This window comes from Crocodylus siamensis, chromosome 14, assembly GCF_052110815.1.
Source record: "Crocodylus siamensis isolate JL-2025a chromosome 14, ASM5211081v1, whole genome shotgun sequence".
In the NCBI taxonomy this organism is placed as follows: Eukaryota; Metazoa; Chordata; order Crocodylia; family Crocodylidae; genus Crocodylus; species Crocodylus siamensis.
In genome coordinates, this window is record NC_143408.1 from 13,804,104 (window position 1) to 13,823,556 (window position 19,453).

Consider the following 19,453-nt stretch of genomic DNA (forward strand, 5'->3'; position numbering starts at 1 on the left):
CGGGACACATCATATCCCAAAACGGAGTTAGCACTGACCCGGAAAAGGTCAAGGCAGTGATCACTTGGCCACATCCTTCCAACTACAGGGAACTTAAGAGATTTCTAGGGTTTGTGGGGTTTTACAGGAGGTTTGTACCAGACTATGCAGCCATCGCTAGGCCCCTGAACCAAGGGTACCCAATAGGGAAATCTTCTAAGAGGTGGGGGGGCCCAGGACCCGACCTAAGGGGTTCAGAAGGTATGCAGCTCTACAGAGTCTTTTGGGTTGCTGTGGGATGCTTAGTGTGAGGATGCGTTCCACAAAATCATTCGGCACCTTACGGAAACACCCATGTTGGTGTATCCTGACTCAAATCGCCCATTCATTCTGCACACAGACACCAGTCTATGAGGACTGTGGGCTGTTCTGTATCAACTGCATGAAGGATGGTGATGCCCAGTAGCTTACGCCAGTCAAAGTTGGGTGTCCAGTGAGACCCGATACCCAGCACACAAGCTTGAGTTCTGGCTCTTAAGTGGGCTGTTACTGAGAAGTTCAGAGATTACTTGTATGAAACCACATTCCAAGTATGGACCAGTAACAATCCCTTGACTTACATACTGACCAGCGCAAAGCTGGATATGACTGGGCATTGGTGCTCTGACAGACTATTAATTTAGCCTGCACTACAGGACAGGGCAGTGGGACATTGATGCTGACTCCCTCTCAAGACCAGCATCCCCAGCTGACCAGGACGTGCTGCTTCCAGAGACCGTCCGGGCCCTCTGTGATCTGCCTGTGCGGGCCACTGTGGCTGAGGGAGTGACTACAGTCTGTGCAGCTGAGACCCTAGGAATACCACCGGATGGGATCCCACAGGCATGGATACAGTATATGACCCTGACCCCTGCCGTTCTTCCTCAGATGACAGCAGCTGAATGGCACCGGGCCCTGATGTGAGGGACGTATTGTGGGCCTGGTGGAAGAGCACTGAGCACCCTCCCACTGTTGGGCAAGTCACCCTTGTGGCCCATCTCCGGGTGAGAGAGTGGGAAAGGCTGTGGCTCCTTGATGGGTTGCTGCACCTTGAAGTACAAGACCCAGAGGGAAGGACACTGCTGCAACTGATCCTTCATAAGGAGCAGTGGGAGCTTGTGCTCAGGGCCCTGCATGATGACTTTGGTCATCTGGCTATGGAGCACACCCTGGCTCTAGCTAGGGAATGTTTCTTCTGGCCACGGATGGCGGAGGATGTGAAGTATAAATGTCTCAACAGCCGATGCAGCGGGGAGGAATCAACAGCACCACAAGAAGAACTATAATGCTCGTGTACGGGAGCAGAGACTGTGTCCAGGTGCTTTTATGCAATCTCAGATTGGCTGGCAGACATAAGATTGTGGACCAGTGGAGGGCCGAACCATACACTGTAGTTTGACAAATGGGGAACTTATCAGTATATGAGATTACCCCAGAGGCTGGGCCTGGACGAAAGCAAGTCATACTCAGAAACTTCCTGCTGCCTATAAGGGAACTGATAGGGCCTTGCCCACCGGCTCAACAATCTCCACAAGCCCAGCCCCGACTCTCTTGCCAGGAGGGTACACCTGCACCTGACCCTCCAGCTGCCGTACTGCCAGCAGATTCTGACTCCGACTGTGGTGGGCGCTCTGGTGTAGTGCCCGAAGACTGGAAGAAGGCCAATGTGGTGCCGATCTTCAAGAAAGGGAGGAGAGTGGATCCGGCTAACTACAGGCCCATTAGCCTGACTTCTATCCTGGAGAAGATCTTAGAAAAGTTTATTAAGGAGGACTGGCCCAGGCTAGCATCCTAAGGGATAGCCAGCACGGGTTTGTTGCGGGTAGGTCTTGTTTGACCAATCTCATTTCCTTCTATGACCAGGTGACCTATCACCTGGACAAGGGAGAAGAGATTGATGTCATATATCTTCACTTCAAAAAAGCCTTTGATCTGGTATCCTATGATCACCTCTTGGCCAAACTGCCCAGTTGTGGCCTTGGCTCCACCACGATCCGCTGGCTGGGAAATTGGCTCCGTGGTCGGACCCAGAGGGTTGTAATTGATGGCAGTCACTCATCGTGGTGCCCTGTGACCAGTGGGGTCCCTCAAGGCTCTGTCCTTGGACCCATACTGTTCAACATCTTCATTAATGATGTGGACATTGGAGTCAGGAGTGGACTGGCCAAGTTCGCCGATGACACCAAACTTTGGGGCAAAGCATCCACGCCAGAAGACAGGCGGGTGATCCAGGCTGACCTGGACAAGCTCAGCAAATGGGCAGACGAGAACCTCATGGTGTTTAACACCGAAAAATGCAAGGTTCTCCACCTTGGGAGGAAAAACCTGCAGCTTCCTTATAGGCTCGGCAGTGCTACGTTGGATAGCACTACAGAAGAAAGAGACTTGGGGGTCATCATTGACCACAAGATGAACATGAGCCTGCAATGCGATGCTGCGGCTAGTAAAGCGACCAAAATGCTGGCTTGCATCCATAGATGCTTCTCGATCAAATCCCAGGACGTCATTCTCCCCTTGTACTCGGCCTTGGTGAGGCCGCAGCTGGAGTACTGCATCCAGTTTTGGGCTCCACAAGTCAAAAAGGAGCCATGGGACTCTTTAGCCTGGAAAAGCGCAGGCTCAGGGGTGATCTGATGGCCACCTATAAGTTTATCAAGGGTGACCACCAGGATCTGGGGGAACGTTTGTTCACCAGAGCGCCCCAAGGGATGATGAGGTCGAACGGTCACAAACTCCTGCAAGACCGTTTTAGGCTGGACATAAGGAAGAATTTCTTTACTGTCCAAGCCCCCAAGGTCTGGAACAGTCTGCCAGCGGAGGTGGTTCAAGCACCTACATTGAACACCTTCAAGAGTAAATTGGATGCTTATCTTGCTGGGATCCTATGACCCCAGCTGACTTCCTGCCCTTTGGGCAGGGGGCTGGACTCGATGATCTCCCGAGGTCCCTTCCAGCCCTAATGTCTATGAAATCTATGAAGGCAGTTTACATATGATGCCCCGGGATACTGGGAGAGGTACCCATCACCGCCTATGGGCCCAGTGAGAGTTGGACTTGGGGATGTGACCTTCACTGGGGACAGTGAAGATTCCCACAGAGGAGAGTGTAGCAGGCTTGCCTTTTGGAGCTGGGGTTGAGTCCCAGGCTTGAAATCTTGCTGTTTTGATTGGTTGAGCTCATTCCCCAATCAGAAGGCAGCAAGAGGAGTTCAGTCACACCCCTTTCCTGAGGGGAGGGGAGGGAAGGGGGAGAGGAGTTCCTCCCCTCCCCCCATGGACCTGATTAAAGACTGCAACACTCAGGTTCAGAAGACTTCAGGGGCGGAGCCGTGGAGCATATAAAAGGAACTGTGTACCTAGAATGGGGGGAACACATCCGGGAGAGAGAAGAGCGGGGCTTAGAAGATCTGAGGAGAGCTGCTCTCCAGGGTGAAGCAGTAGCCCAGAAGCACCCCTGAAGACTTCCATCAGCGGGGAATGGCAGACGGCTCCAGCAGCGAGGCTTTTAATTATGCAACATGGCATACGGCATCCAGACCTTGGCAGCTGCATGAGACGGCTCAGGTCTGCAACCTCTGATGTGTGGCCGGAGACATGGTGCACAGGACGGTGCATGGAGTAGGACCTTTGGAGCGCCTGGGCAGCTCAGGTCCTCAACCCCCGGAACGAGGCTGGGAGCTTGGTGCAGGAAGCGCTGCACTGAGGATCTGGGAGCGGACCGAGCCTGGTGCTGCACAAGGCAGCCTGGGCCTCTGACCCATAGCAAAAGCTTGAGTCCAGAGAGCCAGATGGTGATTGGGCTACTGAGCCAGCAGACAGGGCAAAGCCAGAGGCCCCAGAAACCCTGCATAGCGGAGCTCTGTTTCAGGGGACAGTGATCCCCACCCTCCGAAACTCACTGCAGGTGAGAGAGCACAGAGGACTCACAGAGGCTATCTATAAGCCTGGCACAGAGGACGAGGACCACTCTCCAGGCCTAGGAACCATAAGTTGCAGGGAAAAGAAGATGCCCACGGGGAGCGGAGTGTCCCCCCCTGGTTAGTTAAGGGCTCCTGAAAGGGGAGGTCCCACCAAAAGGGTCCCCCTAAAGTTACCAGCTTATTTATAGGGCTTGGGAAAAACCCAAGGACTTTGGAGAAGGGAAGTATATACCCAAGTTACCTGGGCTACAGCTATGCTCCACAACCAATTTCTGGAAAAATCCACAATATTTTTCAGCAGCCTCATGATCAGCAGATTTTTTTTCTCCAGACACATCAAGCCTCCTGATACCATGGCGAAGTTTGAAGCAAGACAACCATCCATCTGAAAAAACACAGGCCTCGGTCATTCCCATTTGTTAATAGAAGTCTTTTGCTTTTTCGATCAGCATTGGGCCAGAAATTGGAGCTCCCTCTGAATGTTTTAAGGCAAACGATTCATACAGTATCTTGTCTAATTGTTCTAGTTTTGGTTTGTGCAGAGTACGGTGTTGCTCAATTGCTTTATTTGTCTCAGAATTCGTCATGAACTTGAGTAACTCTGCCCTCTGTGCCTTGATGTCATAGATCATAGATGAGCCATCATTGAATTCCTGCATCAACCTGTTCCTGTTTTCTCCTTTTTCCAGGTGCTTAATTTTGTCCAATTTCTGTGTAATCATCAAAACAACATGCTTTCGCTTGTGTCCTCTGCTTGTTGACTGATAGCCATAGTTGCAGGATGGGTAAGATATTCAGCAATAAAGTCACTGGAAAAGCACAGACAGAAGGCTCAACATGATCACGTGATCAAAAGCACAAGCTCAACGTGATCACAACATGATCAGAAGCACAAGCTCAAGCTCAGTGTGAGCACAATGTGATCAAAAGCACAAGGACAAGCTCAATGTGTGCTAGCGACACCACTCAGCTGCGTCCCGAACAGTAAGATGGTGTCTATGGCAGATGCCGGTTAATAGAGAATTCCGGATGGTAAAGTGCCAGATAGCTTTTACTGTACTACAGTTTCATAGTTTCATAGATGTTTGGGTCAGAAGGGACCTCAGCAGATCATCGAGTCCAACCCCCTGCTCTGGTCAGGAAAGTGCACTGGGGTCAGGTGACCCCAGCCAGGTGCATGTCTTGCCTCCTCTTAAAGACCCCCAAAGTAGGGGAGCGCACCACCTCCCTTGGAAGTCCATTCCAGATTCTGGCAACCCTCACTGTAAAGAAATTCTTCCTGATGCCTAACCTAAATCTGCTCTCTGTCAGTTTGTGGCCTTTGTTCCTAGTTACCCCAAGGAGTGGCCTGATAAACAGAGCATCTCCTATTCTTTGCTGTCCTCCCTGATGAATTGATAGGCAGCCACAAGATCACCTCTCAGCCTTTCCTTGCAGAGGCTGAAGAGATCCAGGGCCCTCCATCTCTCCTCGTAGGGCTTTGCCTGCAGGCCCCTAACCATACGAGTGGCCCTATGAACCTTCTTGAGGTTGTCCACATCTCTCTTGAATTGCGGTGCCCAAAACTGGACACAGTGCTCCAACTGCAGTTTGACCAATGTCACATAGAGGGGAAGTATCAGCTCCCTGGACCTGTTCATCATGCACCTGCTAATACATGATAAAGTGCAGTTAGTTTTACTGATTGCTTTGTTACATTGATGACTCATTCATTTTGGTGTCAATAATGACTCTGAGATCCCTTTCTGCTGCTGTGCTGCTGAGAAGTTCCTCCCTCAGCCTGTAAGCGTTTGCTGATTCCTTCTCCCTAGGTGCAGCACCTTGCACTTGTCCTTGTTGAACTGCATCTTATTCTGTTCCACCCACATTTCCAACCTGTCCAGATCTGCCTGGATTCGTTCTATACACTATAGTGTGTTAACTTTACCCCATAATTTGGTATTATCAGCGATTTTGGACAGAGTGCTTTCCTCGCCTTAACCAAGTCACCGGTGAAGACATTGAACAGCTCAGATCCAAGGAACAAGCCCCGTGGGACTCCACTGCCCATATCTTTCCAGGTCAATACCAATCCATCCACCACCACACCCTGGGTGTGACCCCTAAGCCAATTTGCCACCCACCTTAACTTGTGATCATCTGCTTCACAGCCTCACAGTTTATCTGTGAAAATAGGATGAGAGACCATATTGAAGACTTTCTTAAAATCCAAGTAGATGACATCTACCTTGATTCCTGTATGTAAATATTTTGTGACTTGGTCAAAAAAAGAAACAAGGTTAGTCAGGCAGGATCTACCTGCTATGAATCCATGCTTGTTGCCCTTCAGCATTGTGTTTCCTGCTGAACTCCCACAAATGTGATCCTTAATCATTTTTTTCAAAGGTTTTCCCAAGGATAGAGGTGAGACTAACGGGTCTCTAGTTACCCAGATCCTTCTTCCTCCCCTTCTTGAAAATAGGGACCACATTGGCCATTTTCCAGTCCTCTGGGACCTGACCTGAGCACCAAGAGTGCTCAAACAGCCATGCTAATGACTTCGCTATGACACTTGCTAATTTCTTCAGCACCCTTGGATGAAGATCATCTGGGCCTGCTGACTTAAACACATCCAGCCCTTCCAAGTGTCACTAAGTCAGCACTAACAGCTGGGCTAGTTTCCCTTTTGTGGAATGATTCAATTGGGAGATTTGTCCTGTTCCATGTTTGGGAACACAGAGGCTAATTGAAGAACTCAGCCTGGACCACCCCCCATCTGTCACTAATTGCCCTAGTTTATCCTGTAAGGGTCCTAAGCTACCCTGTGCCTTCTTTTTACTCCCTATATACTTAAAGAAGGACTTTTTGTTGTCTTTAATTTTCTTTCTGACTGCCTCCTTGCAAGCATGGCCCAGGTAGGTATACTCTGCCTTGGTAGCTACCCCATGCTTCCACAGCTTATATGCCTCTTTTTTTGCCCCTAGGCTTTCATGGATTTCCCTGTTCAGCCAAGAGGGGTTCTTGGCCCCTTTGTCCCCTTTTCTGCGCAATGGAATTGTCTCCATCTGCACCTGTAGGATTTCTCCCTTTAGGAACAACCACCCTTCCCATCTCACCAATACTTCAGTGCCTCGCTAGCTAATCTTCTGAGCGCACTGAAGTTAACCCTTCTGAAGTCTAGCACTTCTGCCTTACTGGTTATCTTTCCCACTCTACCAAGGATGGTGAAGTCAATTAAGTGATCGTCACTGTCCCCTAAGTTACCTTCTGTCAGTAGATTCTCCCACCAAGTCATCCCCTGTAGCTAGCACCAAGCCCAGTAAGGCATTTCCCCTAGTTGGAACCATATGCCTCCTGTGTTAGGTGAAGGTCCTATATGCAGGTTAAGAACCTACATGAACGGTTGGATCTAGCTGACTGCTCCTCCCAGCAGATGTCAGGGTAGTTTAGGCTACCTATGACAGTATGGTAGTTTAGGTTGCCCTTGACCGTACTGCTTCTGAGAGCTGTCTGGAGAATTCCAGGTCCAACTAATCCTCCTGATATGGCAGCTTGTAGTAGACCTCCACTACCAAGTCCCTTTCCCCCATACCTCCTGCATTGTGACCCACAGTACCTCCATTTACCCCTCCTCTGCTTCCATCTTGATTATGGAAGATGCTCTTTAATATAGAGAGCAGAACTTCCCCCCACTCTCCCTTTTTTCCCTTCTCTATCTTGTCTGTATAGCCTATAGCCCTCAATGCTTACTGCCCGATCGTGGGTAGGGTCCCACCAAGTTTCAGTTAGCCTAACTAAATCAAAGTTCTTGTTTGCAAGCAGGAGCGTGAGTTCCTTCTGCTTGTTTCTATACCAGAAATACAGCAGCACATGAGAGGGGAGACCCCACAGGAGTTGCGGGGGAGAGGCAGTGCTCCAATCCCAACAGCTGACAGATCCTATAGGGCAGCATCTGCTCTGCTCTGCTGTGGAGGCAAACCCCTGTGACATTTGATCACCATGAAACCCAAGTACTTTTTACAGTGACTGTTAACAACAATTTTTCAACATTCTTCTGTTACTGAATATATCAATATCAACAGAAGGTGTTGTCCTTGCACACTAAGCACAGATGCAGGCAGGCAAGATCTACAGAGAGTTGCAAGGGATGAGGTGGGCCTGAGTAAGTAGCATGTATACTCCTGTGACCAAGTGTCCAAACCTGGTCCCAGTAAAAACCTGGGTCTTGTGGGCCAGGCCCTTGTGCAGCTGGGAAGGGGTACACCGAGAAAGGGGGTTTTCTTATGGTCTGTACACACTGCTTCTAACAAGTCAAAACGTGGGACTCAAAACACCATGGGTGTGGCTTCAAGAACAGATACTGCAGTGCCTTCTCCAGTCCTGGAACTGGCTCTTTAGCTCTTTAAATCAAGTCACAGCATCCCTCAGAGCACCTCGGCCTCGGAAGTATCTGAACTGAAATGTGTGATACTGTCCAGAGCTGCACTTGCTGGGATCAGGTAGACTGGAAGTAGGTGACAAGGGCTCTCTTCGCTCAGCTCTCCAGGGAGGAAAGAGATGTGACTGGAGACTGAGCAGGTCTGTATTCCACCAGCTAGCAACAAAGCCTGAAGGTGTGAGCCTCACCTCATCCTGTTCCACAGATTATTGGCACCCCCCCTCACCCCCATGGAGCAGCACTTCCAAGCAAGGTTCCTACTTCCACACATTTCTTTGGCACCAGTTCCTAGGAGCCATCCTCCAGGAATGGGCACAGGGTAAAGTCTGCCAGTCAGGCCAGTGGCAGGAACCATATTTCTGACATTACTGAAGGCTGCAAAGGGCAGTGTCCTGGTAATCTGCTTGCTCAGGACAGCCTGGGATTGGCAGGGAATGGAGCTGCCATCCCAGGAGTCTCTGAAGTATCTCTGAACTTGTATTAGCATTGTAGGGTTCATTGTAGGGAACTACACAGCTACAGATTAGGGACTAAAGGGAGCTACAGATTAGGGACTAAAGGGAGGGAAGCAAGCCCAGGCTAGGGACAGATTGGGCAGCCAGGCAGGAACTAGCTACTAGATGCACTTAAACAGACAGAAACAGAAGGCTTGGAGGGAGCCCCTATGATGGCTGTAGGTGGATGAGCATTGGTCTAGGGAACAGAGTGGACTCTCAAGGGAAGATTGGATGGGGGAGCCTGGAGGATGTTCTTGGAACATGCCACAGACCTGCATTTATCAACCCCACCAGGATTTCCAGGGCCTGACTGTTGCCCCATTGTAGACAAAGGTCCTAACTTAGTTTCTGGATGCCTTCATCCCACACACCCTGGACTTACTGTGTTCCTTGCAACTCTGGCCTGGTTGGCAGTGTGAAGAAATCCCCCTCTGTCTGTCTCTGTGTTGGGACATTCATACAACCCTCTAGTTTCACTCTGGCTGACTGGTTCAACCTAGTCATCTAGGTGACCGGGCTGTAAACATTTCTGAGGGGAGTGGAGCTTCCGCTCGCTCTCTTCCTGTGGAAGTCATTTTGAGACACAGAAGCATGGACCTCCAGAATGAGTCTCTCTCTGGATGGAACAATAAGTGAAAACTGGCTAGTAGATTAGAACAAAGTATTCCAGTTGCATATTAAAAGGGCCACCAAAGCCAGATTTGCAAGACTCAGTTGATTAGAAATTTCTCAAGGTGCTTTCTCTTAGCTTCCTTTGTTTTACCCCCTCCCTCACTCTCTCCCCAAATCAGTCAAGAGCTATCTGGTTCAGTATGCTTGGCTGTGAATTCCTTAGGGGAGAGACAGGCCTTTTTCACTCCCTTTGCTCAGCTGGCTAAGATGGGGTAGGCAATTTAATTCCCTCTGGTACAGGAGGCTACCTTTGGATGCTTCAGGCTGAAAGAAGCACTCTGAAATACCACTGTGGGCAAAGGATCCCCAAGGCTTGCAGGGTTTGTGTACCCCAGGCTGCACAGAGCCCTAACAGAGACCAGTGCCTGAGTGGTGGCAACTTTACCCCAGGCTTGTGGGCATTTTCCAGGAAGGGAGATGGCCAGATGTAGGCTCCCCAGGGGAGATTCCCAAAGTGTGGTTTTGGGCCTGGCACCGTGAGGTCGAGGCCTCCCAAATCTTCCGCAAGGATCAGTAGGTTTCTAATACTTTGTGCCATTTTTGTGGGTCTGGTTCCTATGTCATGTGGCTTCATTTGGCCTTGATGCTCTGGAAATTATTAATTTGTCATTTTGTTTTAGACTGGTATGAGGAGGCTTCCTGACCTTGCTACCCACTATATTTAAAAAGCAAAATGCTTTTAAGTATGTGTTATTGCTTCTCACTAAACCCCCTTACTATCTGTTGTAGTATTTATTGTTAGACATATGAATACACTCTTATGGTCCTATAACAAATGTCCAGCCAGCTGCATGTATGAGTGCACGAATATTCAGTATGTCCTTAGATTTCTAGTTGATTTTACCACCTCAAGGTTATTGGTCCAAGAAAAAGCTATCACACCCCACCCCCATATCCTTGCCTCTTGCATATTTCTCCATCTAGCAGAGTCCATGATGTGTATGCTGTAGGTCTTATCCTGCCATCATACAGAAGACTACTCCCAACTCATAGGAGGATGTGTCAGTCACGATGATAGTTGGTTTGGTTGGGCTGAAAACCAAGAGAGGTGCAAAGGGTATTTTTGATCTCCTCATAAGCCTTCTTCTGTGCAAGTCCCTATGTTCACTCTGCATTAGAGTTGCAGGGAGCACAAGGAGCAATAGTCTCAAATTGCAGCAGGGGAATCTTACGTAGGGTAGTAGGAAGAACATTCTATGTGAATGGTTAAACACTGGAACAGGCTACTAAGAGAGTTTATGGACTATCCATCCTTGGAAATTTTTAAGGGTAGGTTAGACAAACACTTGTCTGGGATGGTTTAATCAAGCATGATCCTGCCTTGAGCAGGGAGGTGGCTAGATGACCTCCTGAAGTCCCTTCCTGCCCATTTTTTCTATGATTGTATCTGCCAAGACCCTACGTTGGCTTCAGGTTTGCTGAAAATGTTAGTATTTTGCAGCTGGTCAAGTGTGTGCTCAACTGCTGACATGGGGTGATACTCACATTCCACATTCTTGGTGATCCCCAAGACGTCAGTGCAGATAAGCATGCCTCCAGAAGGCTTGGCCACAATAACCATGGGTGCAAGCCCCTTACACTAGTTGAAAGGGGCACCACCTGACTTAACCATTCCTTTGTGGGCCATGTCTTGGAGCTGCTTCTAGACAGTCCTCATCAGTGTCACAGGGGTACTCTGGTGCCCTGTTCCTATGATGAGAGAACAGGTGTTGGTCGCCACGGCAACCGCAGTGGGTCAGCTGACCAGAAAGAAGGGGGCCGGGCCTGGCCTTTATAAACAGCCCAGGCTGAAGCCGGGCTGGCAGTTCCCCTCTGGCAGCCTGAGGAGCAGCAACTCTGCTGCGGAGCAGAGCACGGCACAGCTGACTGACTGACTGACTGACTGAGAGTCTACGTGATGAGATGGGGGGAGAGAACCCTGACAGGAATGCATGTTATAGCCGGGGGGCTTAGTTTTGTGTTACAGCCGGTTGGCTTATAGCTTTGGGTTTCCTGTTTGGTTGTTTGTGTAAGACCGGAGGACCGGGTGAGGCTGTAGGGGTGGAGGAGGCCTCATTAGGAGCTCCCCAGTAAAGTGGGGTGCTCCCAGCGCTGGTGAGGGCACTGCACTTCGGCGGTGTCCTGACCCCGACTCAGATTGATAGTGTCGGGAAAGCTCAATAGGGCTCCACAGTGGTGGAGGCCCCGGTGCCAGCCGGGCACCGTAGTTTAGGGGTGCAATACCCCAACCCTGAGAAGGGGAACAGATGATTTTGGAGGGGCCAGGCACGGCTAAGGCCACCTGAGCCCCAATTGCTAAGAGCACTAGTGTGGGCACCAGCCAAATGCTTGGAGGGTGTTCATGTTAAGACCCAGGGGGCATACGTGAAGCGAAACCCAGGGTGAGGTGCTGTTATAAAGATGAACCCAGTGAGGGCGAGTGCGCGGTCAGAAAGCCCGGGGAGGGTGAGTGCACGGAGAGACGGGACCCAGGGGGGGCACCGTCTGTATGCGGAGGAGCCCCAGGAAGGGGCGAGCATATTGAGCGGGCCTAAGAGGGGCAGACATATTGAGCAGGCCCAAGAGGGCTAACAAGCGGGGCGCCAGTCAGGGCGCAGAAAGCAGAGGGGCGCCGGTTGCTTGACAAGCCTAGGGGCGCCAGTCAGGGTGCTGGTTGCGTGACAAGCCCAGGAGCGCCAGTCAGGGCACAGAAAGCAGAGGGGCGCCGGTTGTGTGACAAGCCCGGGGGCGCCAGTCAGGGCGCTGGTTGCGTGACAAGCCCAGGAGCGCCAGTCAGGGCGCAGAAAGCAGAGGGGCACCGGTTGCGTGACAAGCCCGGGGGCGCCAGTCAGGGCGCTGGTTGCGTGACAACCCCAGGAGTGCCAGTCAGGGTGCAGAAAGCAGAGGGGCGCCGGTTGCGTGACAAGCCCGGGGGCGCCAGTCAGGGTGCCGGTTGCGTGACAAGCCCAGGAGTGCCAGTCAGGGTGCAGAAAGCAGAGGGGCGCCGGTTGCGTGACAAGCCCGGGGGCGCCAGTCAGGGTGCCGGTTGCGTGACAAGCCTAGGAGTGCCAGTCAGGGCGCAGAAAGCAGAGGAGTGCCGGTTGCGTGACAAGCCCGGGGGCGCCAGTCAGGGTGCCGGTTGCATGACAAGCCTAGGAGTGCCAGTCAGGGCGCAGAAAGCAGAGGAGTGCCGGTTGCTTGACAAGCCCGGGGGCGCCAGTCAGGGCTCCAGTTGCATGACAAGCCCAGGAGCGCCAGTCAGGGCACAGGAAGGAAACTGACCAGACAACGTCTGGTACATCGGTGAGGCTTGGGACGTGCTACAGGGGAGGTTGGAGGCACGCATAGCCCATAAGGCTGGGGTGCACCTGTCACTCCATATAGAACAGGGGACAGGATTAACATAGCACCGTGTCCAAGGGGACAAAGGGCAGCCTCCTTTATAAAATTTAGACAACATCAAAGACGTGGCGGGCGAGAAAAAGGGTGCTGAATCGCCTACTTGGCACGGTAGGGGGTGTTAGGGAGATCACAGCCGCCCCTAGGTCCCCACGCTGTGACAATTAACAGTAGTGGAAATTGATGAAGCACTGTGGGTGCAAAAGGCTAAGCATTGTTTCTTGAGAGTGATCATGTTTCACTTTCTCCAGTCTCTTGAATGGCTTTAGGAATTTTTGGATTAGTTTTATCTTTGCAGTTTGAGTCTTGAGCTTATTTAGCTTCTATACAAGATAAGTTTCTTCACTCATCTTACAGCTCAGCAATGCTTATTCAAGGTCTTTGGTTATATAAATGTTTTCCCATGTAAATGCTATCTTGCACTGGAGCTGCTCATTCTTCAACCCAGTGGTCTGCAGGGATCTCTTCTCAGGTACACATAGGTTCTTGTCAGAAGGATGAAGTTTGACACATGCCAGAGCAGACCTATACAACTCAGAAACTACTGTGACATCAGCTCCTGCATTAATCTTGAAGCAGATGGTAATGTCTCAGAGTACAATGTCCACAGTCCAGGAACTTAACTCATATACAAGAATTAGAATGTATACCTAAAAAGCAGTCTCATTCTAGTAGCTAGCTCAGAAACATAAGAGTTGCCGCCTGAGCATCATATATGTCCCTAGTGCGCCTTGTTGGCATCTGCCACATGTCACTATGACTTGGGTATTCATTATGTGGATGCTTAGAGGTAAGTGTGTACCAAACACATTCAGTGGTTTTGGTTGTTTTTATGCTCACCCTTAGTGCTATGGTCACTATCAGATTATTCTAGAAATCTGTTGCAGACTTAGGCTGACAATTGCTGCTTGACAGCTGTTATTGGACAATGACACATCAGTGTTGCATACAATGGGGAAGTAATTGTTCCTTCCTCCTTTTGTCTGCTTTAACTATCAACCCTCTGGGGTGGGAACTGTCTCTTGTTGGGTGTGTCTGTTCTGGGCTGGACACAAGGTGGCTCAATCCCATTTGAGGTTTCTGTGCACAACTGTAGTACAAGCCAGTGACACTAACAACATGGGGGGGCAGACGTTCTGTATCACAGTGATTGAGTATTGAGAATGTGGGAATACCTATATGAGCTGTCTCTCTTCTCCAAGGGGAGAGGCAGCTATTGGGAATTTTCCACAGATCTGTTGCAGTCTGAGTTATTGGCTGAATTTTGATTCTGTTTTCAGTGATGCCACATTCTCTGCCTGGCACTGGAATCACAAATCAGGTGATAGCAGAGCATACAGTGAGTCTGAAAAGAAACTCCCAAAGAACTCTGAAGTCACCAACTGTAACCAATAAACAGGGTTCTGCTCTGGGTCTTCCAGTCCCTCTTTAGGCCTGTATGAAAAAAGCTACTAGAGCAGAAAGGTATGTCACATTACTGAAAAGCACTTCCTCTTTGAGAGGGTTAATTAGAAATGTTTCTCTTTATTGTTTCTTTCAGTTCCAATTTCAAAGCCTCAAGTTGTCGTTCCATCATCTACTGTGCTAGAGCTCAGTGAATATTTCACCATGAACTGCTCCCATGAGAATGGTACAAAGCCCACATACACCTGGCTGAAAGATGGCAGGCCTCTCAGCAATGACTCACGGCTGCTGCTCTCTCATGATCAGAAGGTGCTCACCATCACCAGAGTCCTAATGTCTGATGATGACATTTACAGCTGTGTAGTTGAAAACCCAATTAGTAGTGGGCGCAGTGCCCCAGTAAAGCTAACAGTATATAGTAAGTATTCCTAAAGCATGGACACTTTGGGGAAGGTATAAAACTTGTGAAGTGACATGTTTGTTCCACGGGCTTCAGAAACTCTCCAGAGCTGGGTAACAAGGGAATACAATCTGGTGGTTTTAAACAACATTTAAGGGAGGTGAGTTTGCTGTCCCCATGTAAATCTGCTTGGATTTGGCATCCAACAATCTTTATTTCCTCATGCTCACTAGGCATTTGTTAAACTGGCAGCTAATATCCTAGACCAAGTGTTCCCAAAGTTTGACCTCTGGACTAAATCCAGACTGTGAGCCCCTTTGACATGGCCCACCATCCAGCACTGTCCCTTTGAAATGACCCTCCTGGGGCAAAACTGTTCAGTCACATTGAACAGTGTCCAGGACTGGAGCATAGGGAACAGTAAAACTATTCTTGCAATTGCTTCTCCAGATCCTTAGGAATCACTGTGGCACTGGGCACCAGAACTTACAGGGACCAAGAGGCGCAGAGAAAAGGAGAAACTGCCTGGCCACAGTGAAGAGGCATCATAAGGGAGGGAGCTACAACAGAGGATCTGGGTCCATAGGGACTGAGAAGACCAGGCTTGGAGGGATGGGAACAGCCTATAAGGCATGGGAATTAGGTTGGTTGGGGGACTAATGAGAAGGGACAAGAAAATTTTCCCCTTATTAAGGAATGAGTGAACCTCTGACATGTGTCTTGCCTTAACTAGGGGGAGTATTTCCCTTCTGGACTTCTTGTTGGTACCCATTCCTGCAGTGTTTGACTGCGGATACATATGCTTAGGGGTGGGGGAAGATGCTTAATACAGCATCTTGTGTATTAAGCCCCCGTGCATTTAAGCGTGACCATGGGATACTTTATGTAAACCTCATTTTCCAATTAGAATGCATCAGCTTAGAATAAAAAAAACCATAGAAAATTAGGGTTGCTCAGCAACCACCTGAAACTCTCTGACTCTCCCATCAGTCCCATCAGTCCTCTCTGTTGGCTTAGTAAAACAAGTGTGTCCAGTCTTTTTTCCTTCACTTCTTCTCCACCTCTTCCTCTCCAATCTCTTCCTTGTCCCAATTGATGTAGTATTTCAATTCATGTAGCCCAAGCTTCAGGCACTCTCTTTCAGTGAAAGCCAGCTGCTTAAAAAAGTGGAGGTTTCTTATTTTCTATAAACTAGTTTTAAAACATGGTAATAAAGTCCTTAGTAACATTTCCTCTGGTCCCTTTGGTATGAGTCCATATAGGACTATCTCCTGCACTAACAAATTTATTTTGGTGATGCTCAGACAGTGGCAGACACTTTCCCACACCCCCTTGACATAGGTACACTCCCAAAATACATCCCCACCGTTTCTTTGTCGCTGACCCTCTTTCTTGTGAACCTAAGCTGAGCTTGTCAAGCCCCATCTGTGTTGCACTTCTCTCATCAGTAAAATATTTATTACAATCATCCATGCTAAGACAGCATGTTCCCCTTTTAGTTGTTTACCAGCCACAGTTCCCCACACCTTCTTCACTTGTCCTTCAGTGAAGTTTCTCACTGGTGCCATCATGTCTCTCTCCCTTCAGCAATTTGTTATGATCCTTCAAGACCTCCAGCCCTACCTTCCATACTTTATACCTGTGCATGAAACCTTCCATCCTGATGTAATGAATCTGTGGTTGCCATGCCCATGGACTCTTCACAGAGGTCTGATATACTCCCCATTTCCTCAAAATTGCAGGTGTATGTAATTTGGTAATATGCCCTGCTTTCCCCTCTACTTCCATTGTTGGCCTGTATATCATGTAGGGCTGTGCAAAACTTTGGGTGCTGATTCGAGTCGGAGAAGATTCGGCAGCTGAATCTCCAAATCCGACTTGAATCAGGAGACCAATTAAAAGGTCTGAATCAATTTGAGCTCTCTGAATCGATCTGGAAAAGATTCAGAGAGCTTCAGTCCCTGCTCGCTGCTGCAGGGAACTGGACATGAACTCCATGCTGGTAAGTAGGGGGCAGGAGAGGGGGGCTGGAGGAGGGGGTAGGGGACCATGGGGGGATCTCTGCAAGGCTCCATCCCCTTCCTGCTCCCCCAAACCTCCTGAGTGCCCATCAACCCGGGGGGGGAAGGAGGCTGGGAGAGCGGGTGGGGGTCAGGGGTCTCATGGCAGAGCCCCCACATGGCATGGAGCAGCAGGGATTGCCCCACCCTGCCTGGCTGGGCTATGATGCTCTCCAGCTCCTTGAGTACCCTGGGGTGTAGATTGTCAGGGCTGGCTGACTTGAAGGTATCCAGCTTCTCAAGGTGTTCCTTCACGAGGGCAGGGGATCTCCATCACCTGGACCTCCCTGTCCCGTAGCAGGCATGGGCGTCCCATGGGACTGATGAAAGACCGACACAAAGTACCCATTTAATAGGTTGGCTTTTTCCTGGGCGTCAGTTGTCAGTTGCCCCGTCTGGTTCAGCAGGGGTCAAATGTTGCCCTTGCTTTTCCTCCAGCTCCCCACTTATCTGAAAAAGGACTTTTTATTGTACTTGATACTTGAAGCTAGTTGGAGTTCAGTTGCAGCTTTGGCTTTCCTGGTTTGCTCCCTGCAGGACCGGAGCAGTGCAGAATAATTCTCTTTGGAGGTGACTCCCATCCTCCATCCTTTGTAGGCCTTTCTTTTTAGCCTCAGGAGGTCTGCTAGGTCCCTGGAGAGCCAAGGGGACTGCTGTGCCCTCTTGCTGCCTTTCCTCTGAGATGGAATAGTGATTGGGGGCTTTTTTGTTGCTTTTTTTTTTTTTTAAAGAGCCAGGAGCTGGGCCTGCAAGAGTGGGTGGGGGATGAGGGCTCATGGCAGAGCCCCCCACACCATGTGGGGCAGTGGGGATCTCCCCCGACCTTGTAGCAGCTGGTGAGTGCCAGGCTTTTTTTTCAAAAAGCCAGGAGCTGGGCAGGGTGGGGCAGCCATTGACAGGGCTGGGAGAGCGGGCAGGGGATAAGACCAATTTGGCCACTTTGGCGGCAGCTGAATCTCCAAATTGATTCAGGACAGTGGTTTGAATCACCTATTGAATCACTGTCCCCCAAATTGGCTTAATCTGAATCTGAAGTGAATACTAGCCTCTTCACATGGGCCTAATATCATGCTTACATATTTCACATAGATGAAAAGTCTGGTAGCCTCCCCCCCCCCATCTCTCTTTCTTTGTACAGTTCAAATCTAGCCACCTTTTCTCTTTTGGCATTCCAAAGAACACACACATTTGCCCCTGTACTTTTGCTATCTGCCACAATTTCTGAGGAAATTCAATGCTTGTATGTAGAATAATCAGCAGTAGCACATCCTTAAAAATGCTACTTTTCTAGCAATGGACAGTGTCCTTCTCAACCATAACCAAAGTGTTCACCATATCCTTACTGTCATCTCTTCCCATGCTGCATTACCTTTGCTCTTGGCATCCATCTGGATCCCTAGCACCCTGATTTTCTCTCTACCATTTGAAGGCCCAACTTCTCCAAGACCTTAAAGTTCCCCACTCCTGTTATGGTGCTTTTTGATCTATTTAGTTTAGTTCCTCAGAGTAGTCTCCATACTCTGATGTATGCTTTAGCACCATTCCCATCGAAGGTCTGTCTCTAACTACTACACTTATATCATCCATGTATAATACCCATTTGACCTCTCCCTCTCTGAGTATCTTTACTCTGCTTATGTCTTTGTTTTTTCTTATTCTTTGGGCTAATGGTCCATGCTGCGCACAATAGTAGTGGTGACAGGAGGCACCCTTGCCTCATCCCTGGATGGATTCTAAAGGCTTTGCTTAGATGCCCATTAATTTAGAGTTGATTCTCTGCTTCTCTATACAATAACCTTATCCAACATAAATTGCTCTGGGAACTCTATTTTTCCTGCCACTTCAAATATGTAATCATGATTCATTCTGTGGCGTTGGCTGCTCCCAGGGCAGGTGCAGCAGAGAGCAAAGTGCAGCACTTTCTACCATTTTTACAAGACAATTTTGGTACTCACCAACAACAAACTGTACACACAAGCACAGAGCACTATTGTAATGGGGATGGCATCTACAGAAACACATGTCGCAGACAATGAGTGAGGAGCACAGGTCTACACAAGAGACTATACTTTGGTGCATGTCACTCCCACAGTGCACCTCACTAAGCAGCTGACTACAGGTTTCCATCACACTGATCATGTAAGAGTGAATTTACCTCGCATATCATGAATTTTTGGTATAAAAAGGGTCATCGCATAAGAGCAAATTCGCACATACAGAACCCACAGAAAGCTAGGGGAACCTATATTTCCTCAAATATTTCCTCTATATCCCTCTCTACCTCACCCAAAACTTCTCATAGAATTTCATAAATAAACCCTCTGTTCTTGGTGATTTCCCTGTTTTGAAGGTTTTTAAGTACTCCTCCACTTCCTTTAAACTTGTCTTTTCTTTCATCATCTTTGCTTCCTCCTCCTCTACTTTTTCTTCAGTCTTTTCCAATAAACCCTTCTTCTTCCTGTTTATTTCCTTCTTCTGGCATAGCTCTTTATAAAATCTTTTTGTTGCCTCTAACACCTTCTGCTTTCCTCTTGGCTACCACCTTCTTCCTACACAATTTTTAATTCTTTTGCCATCTTCAATCTGGCCAAAAAGTATCAGACCCACTCTTCATTTTCTCCCACCCAGGGTATTTATGCTAAAAACATTGTCTCTCTTGCTTTGTTTCTTCTAGTTCTTCTCATACCT

At 49.1% G+C, this 19,453-nt stretch overlaps 1 protein-coding gene across 2 annotated transcripts in view; it reads left to right on the forward strand.

Moving 5' to 3' along the window:
- The window catches only part of HEPACAM (hepatic and glial cell adhesion molecule), a 110,581-nt gene that overhangs the window by 48,320 nt on the left and 42,808 nt on the right, over positions 1 to 19,453 (forward strand). For both annotated transcript variants that reach the window (XM_090027045.1, XM_090027046.1), the window contains exon 3: positions 14,442 to 14,723. In XM_090027045.1, coding sequence (XP_089883171.1) covers positions 14,442 to 14,723 — 282 coding nt within the window. The remainder of the gene's footprint in view (positions 1 to 14,441; positions 14,724 to 19,453) is intronic.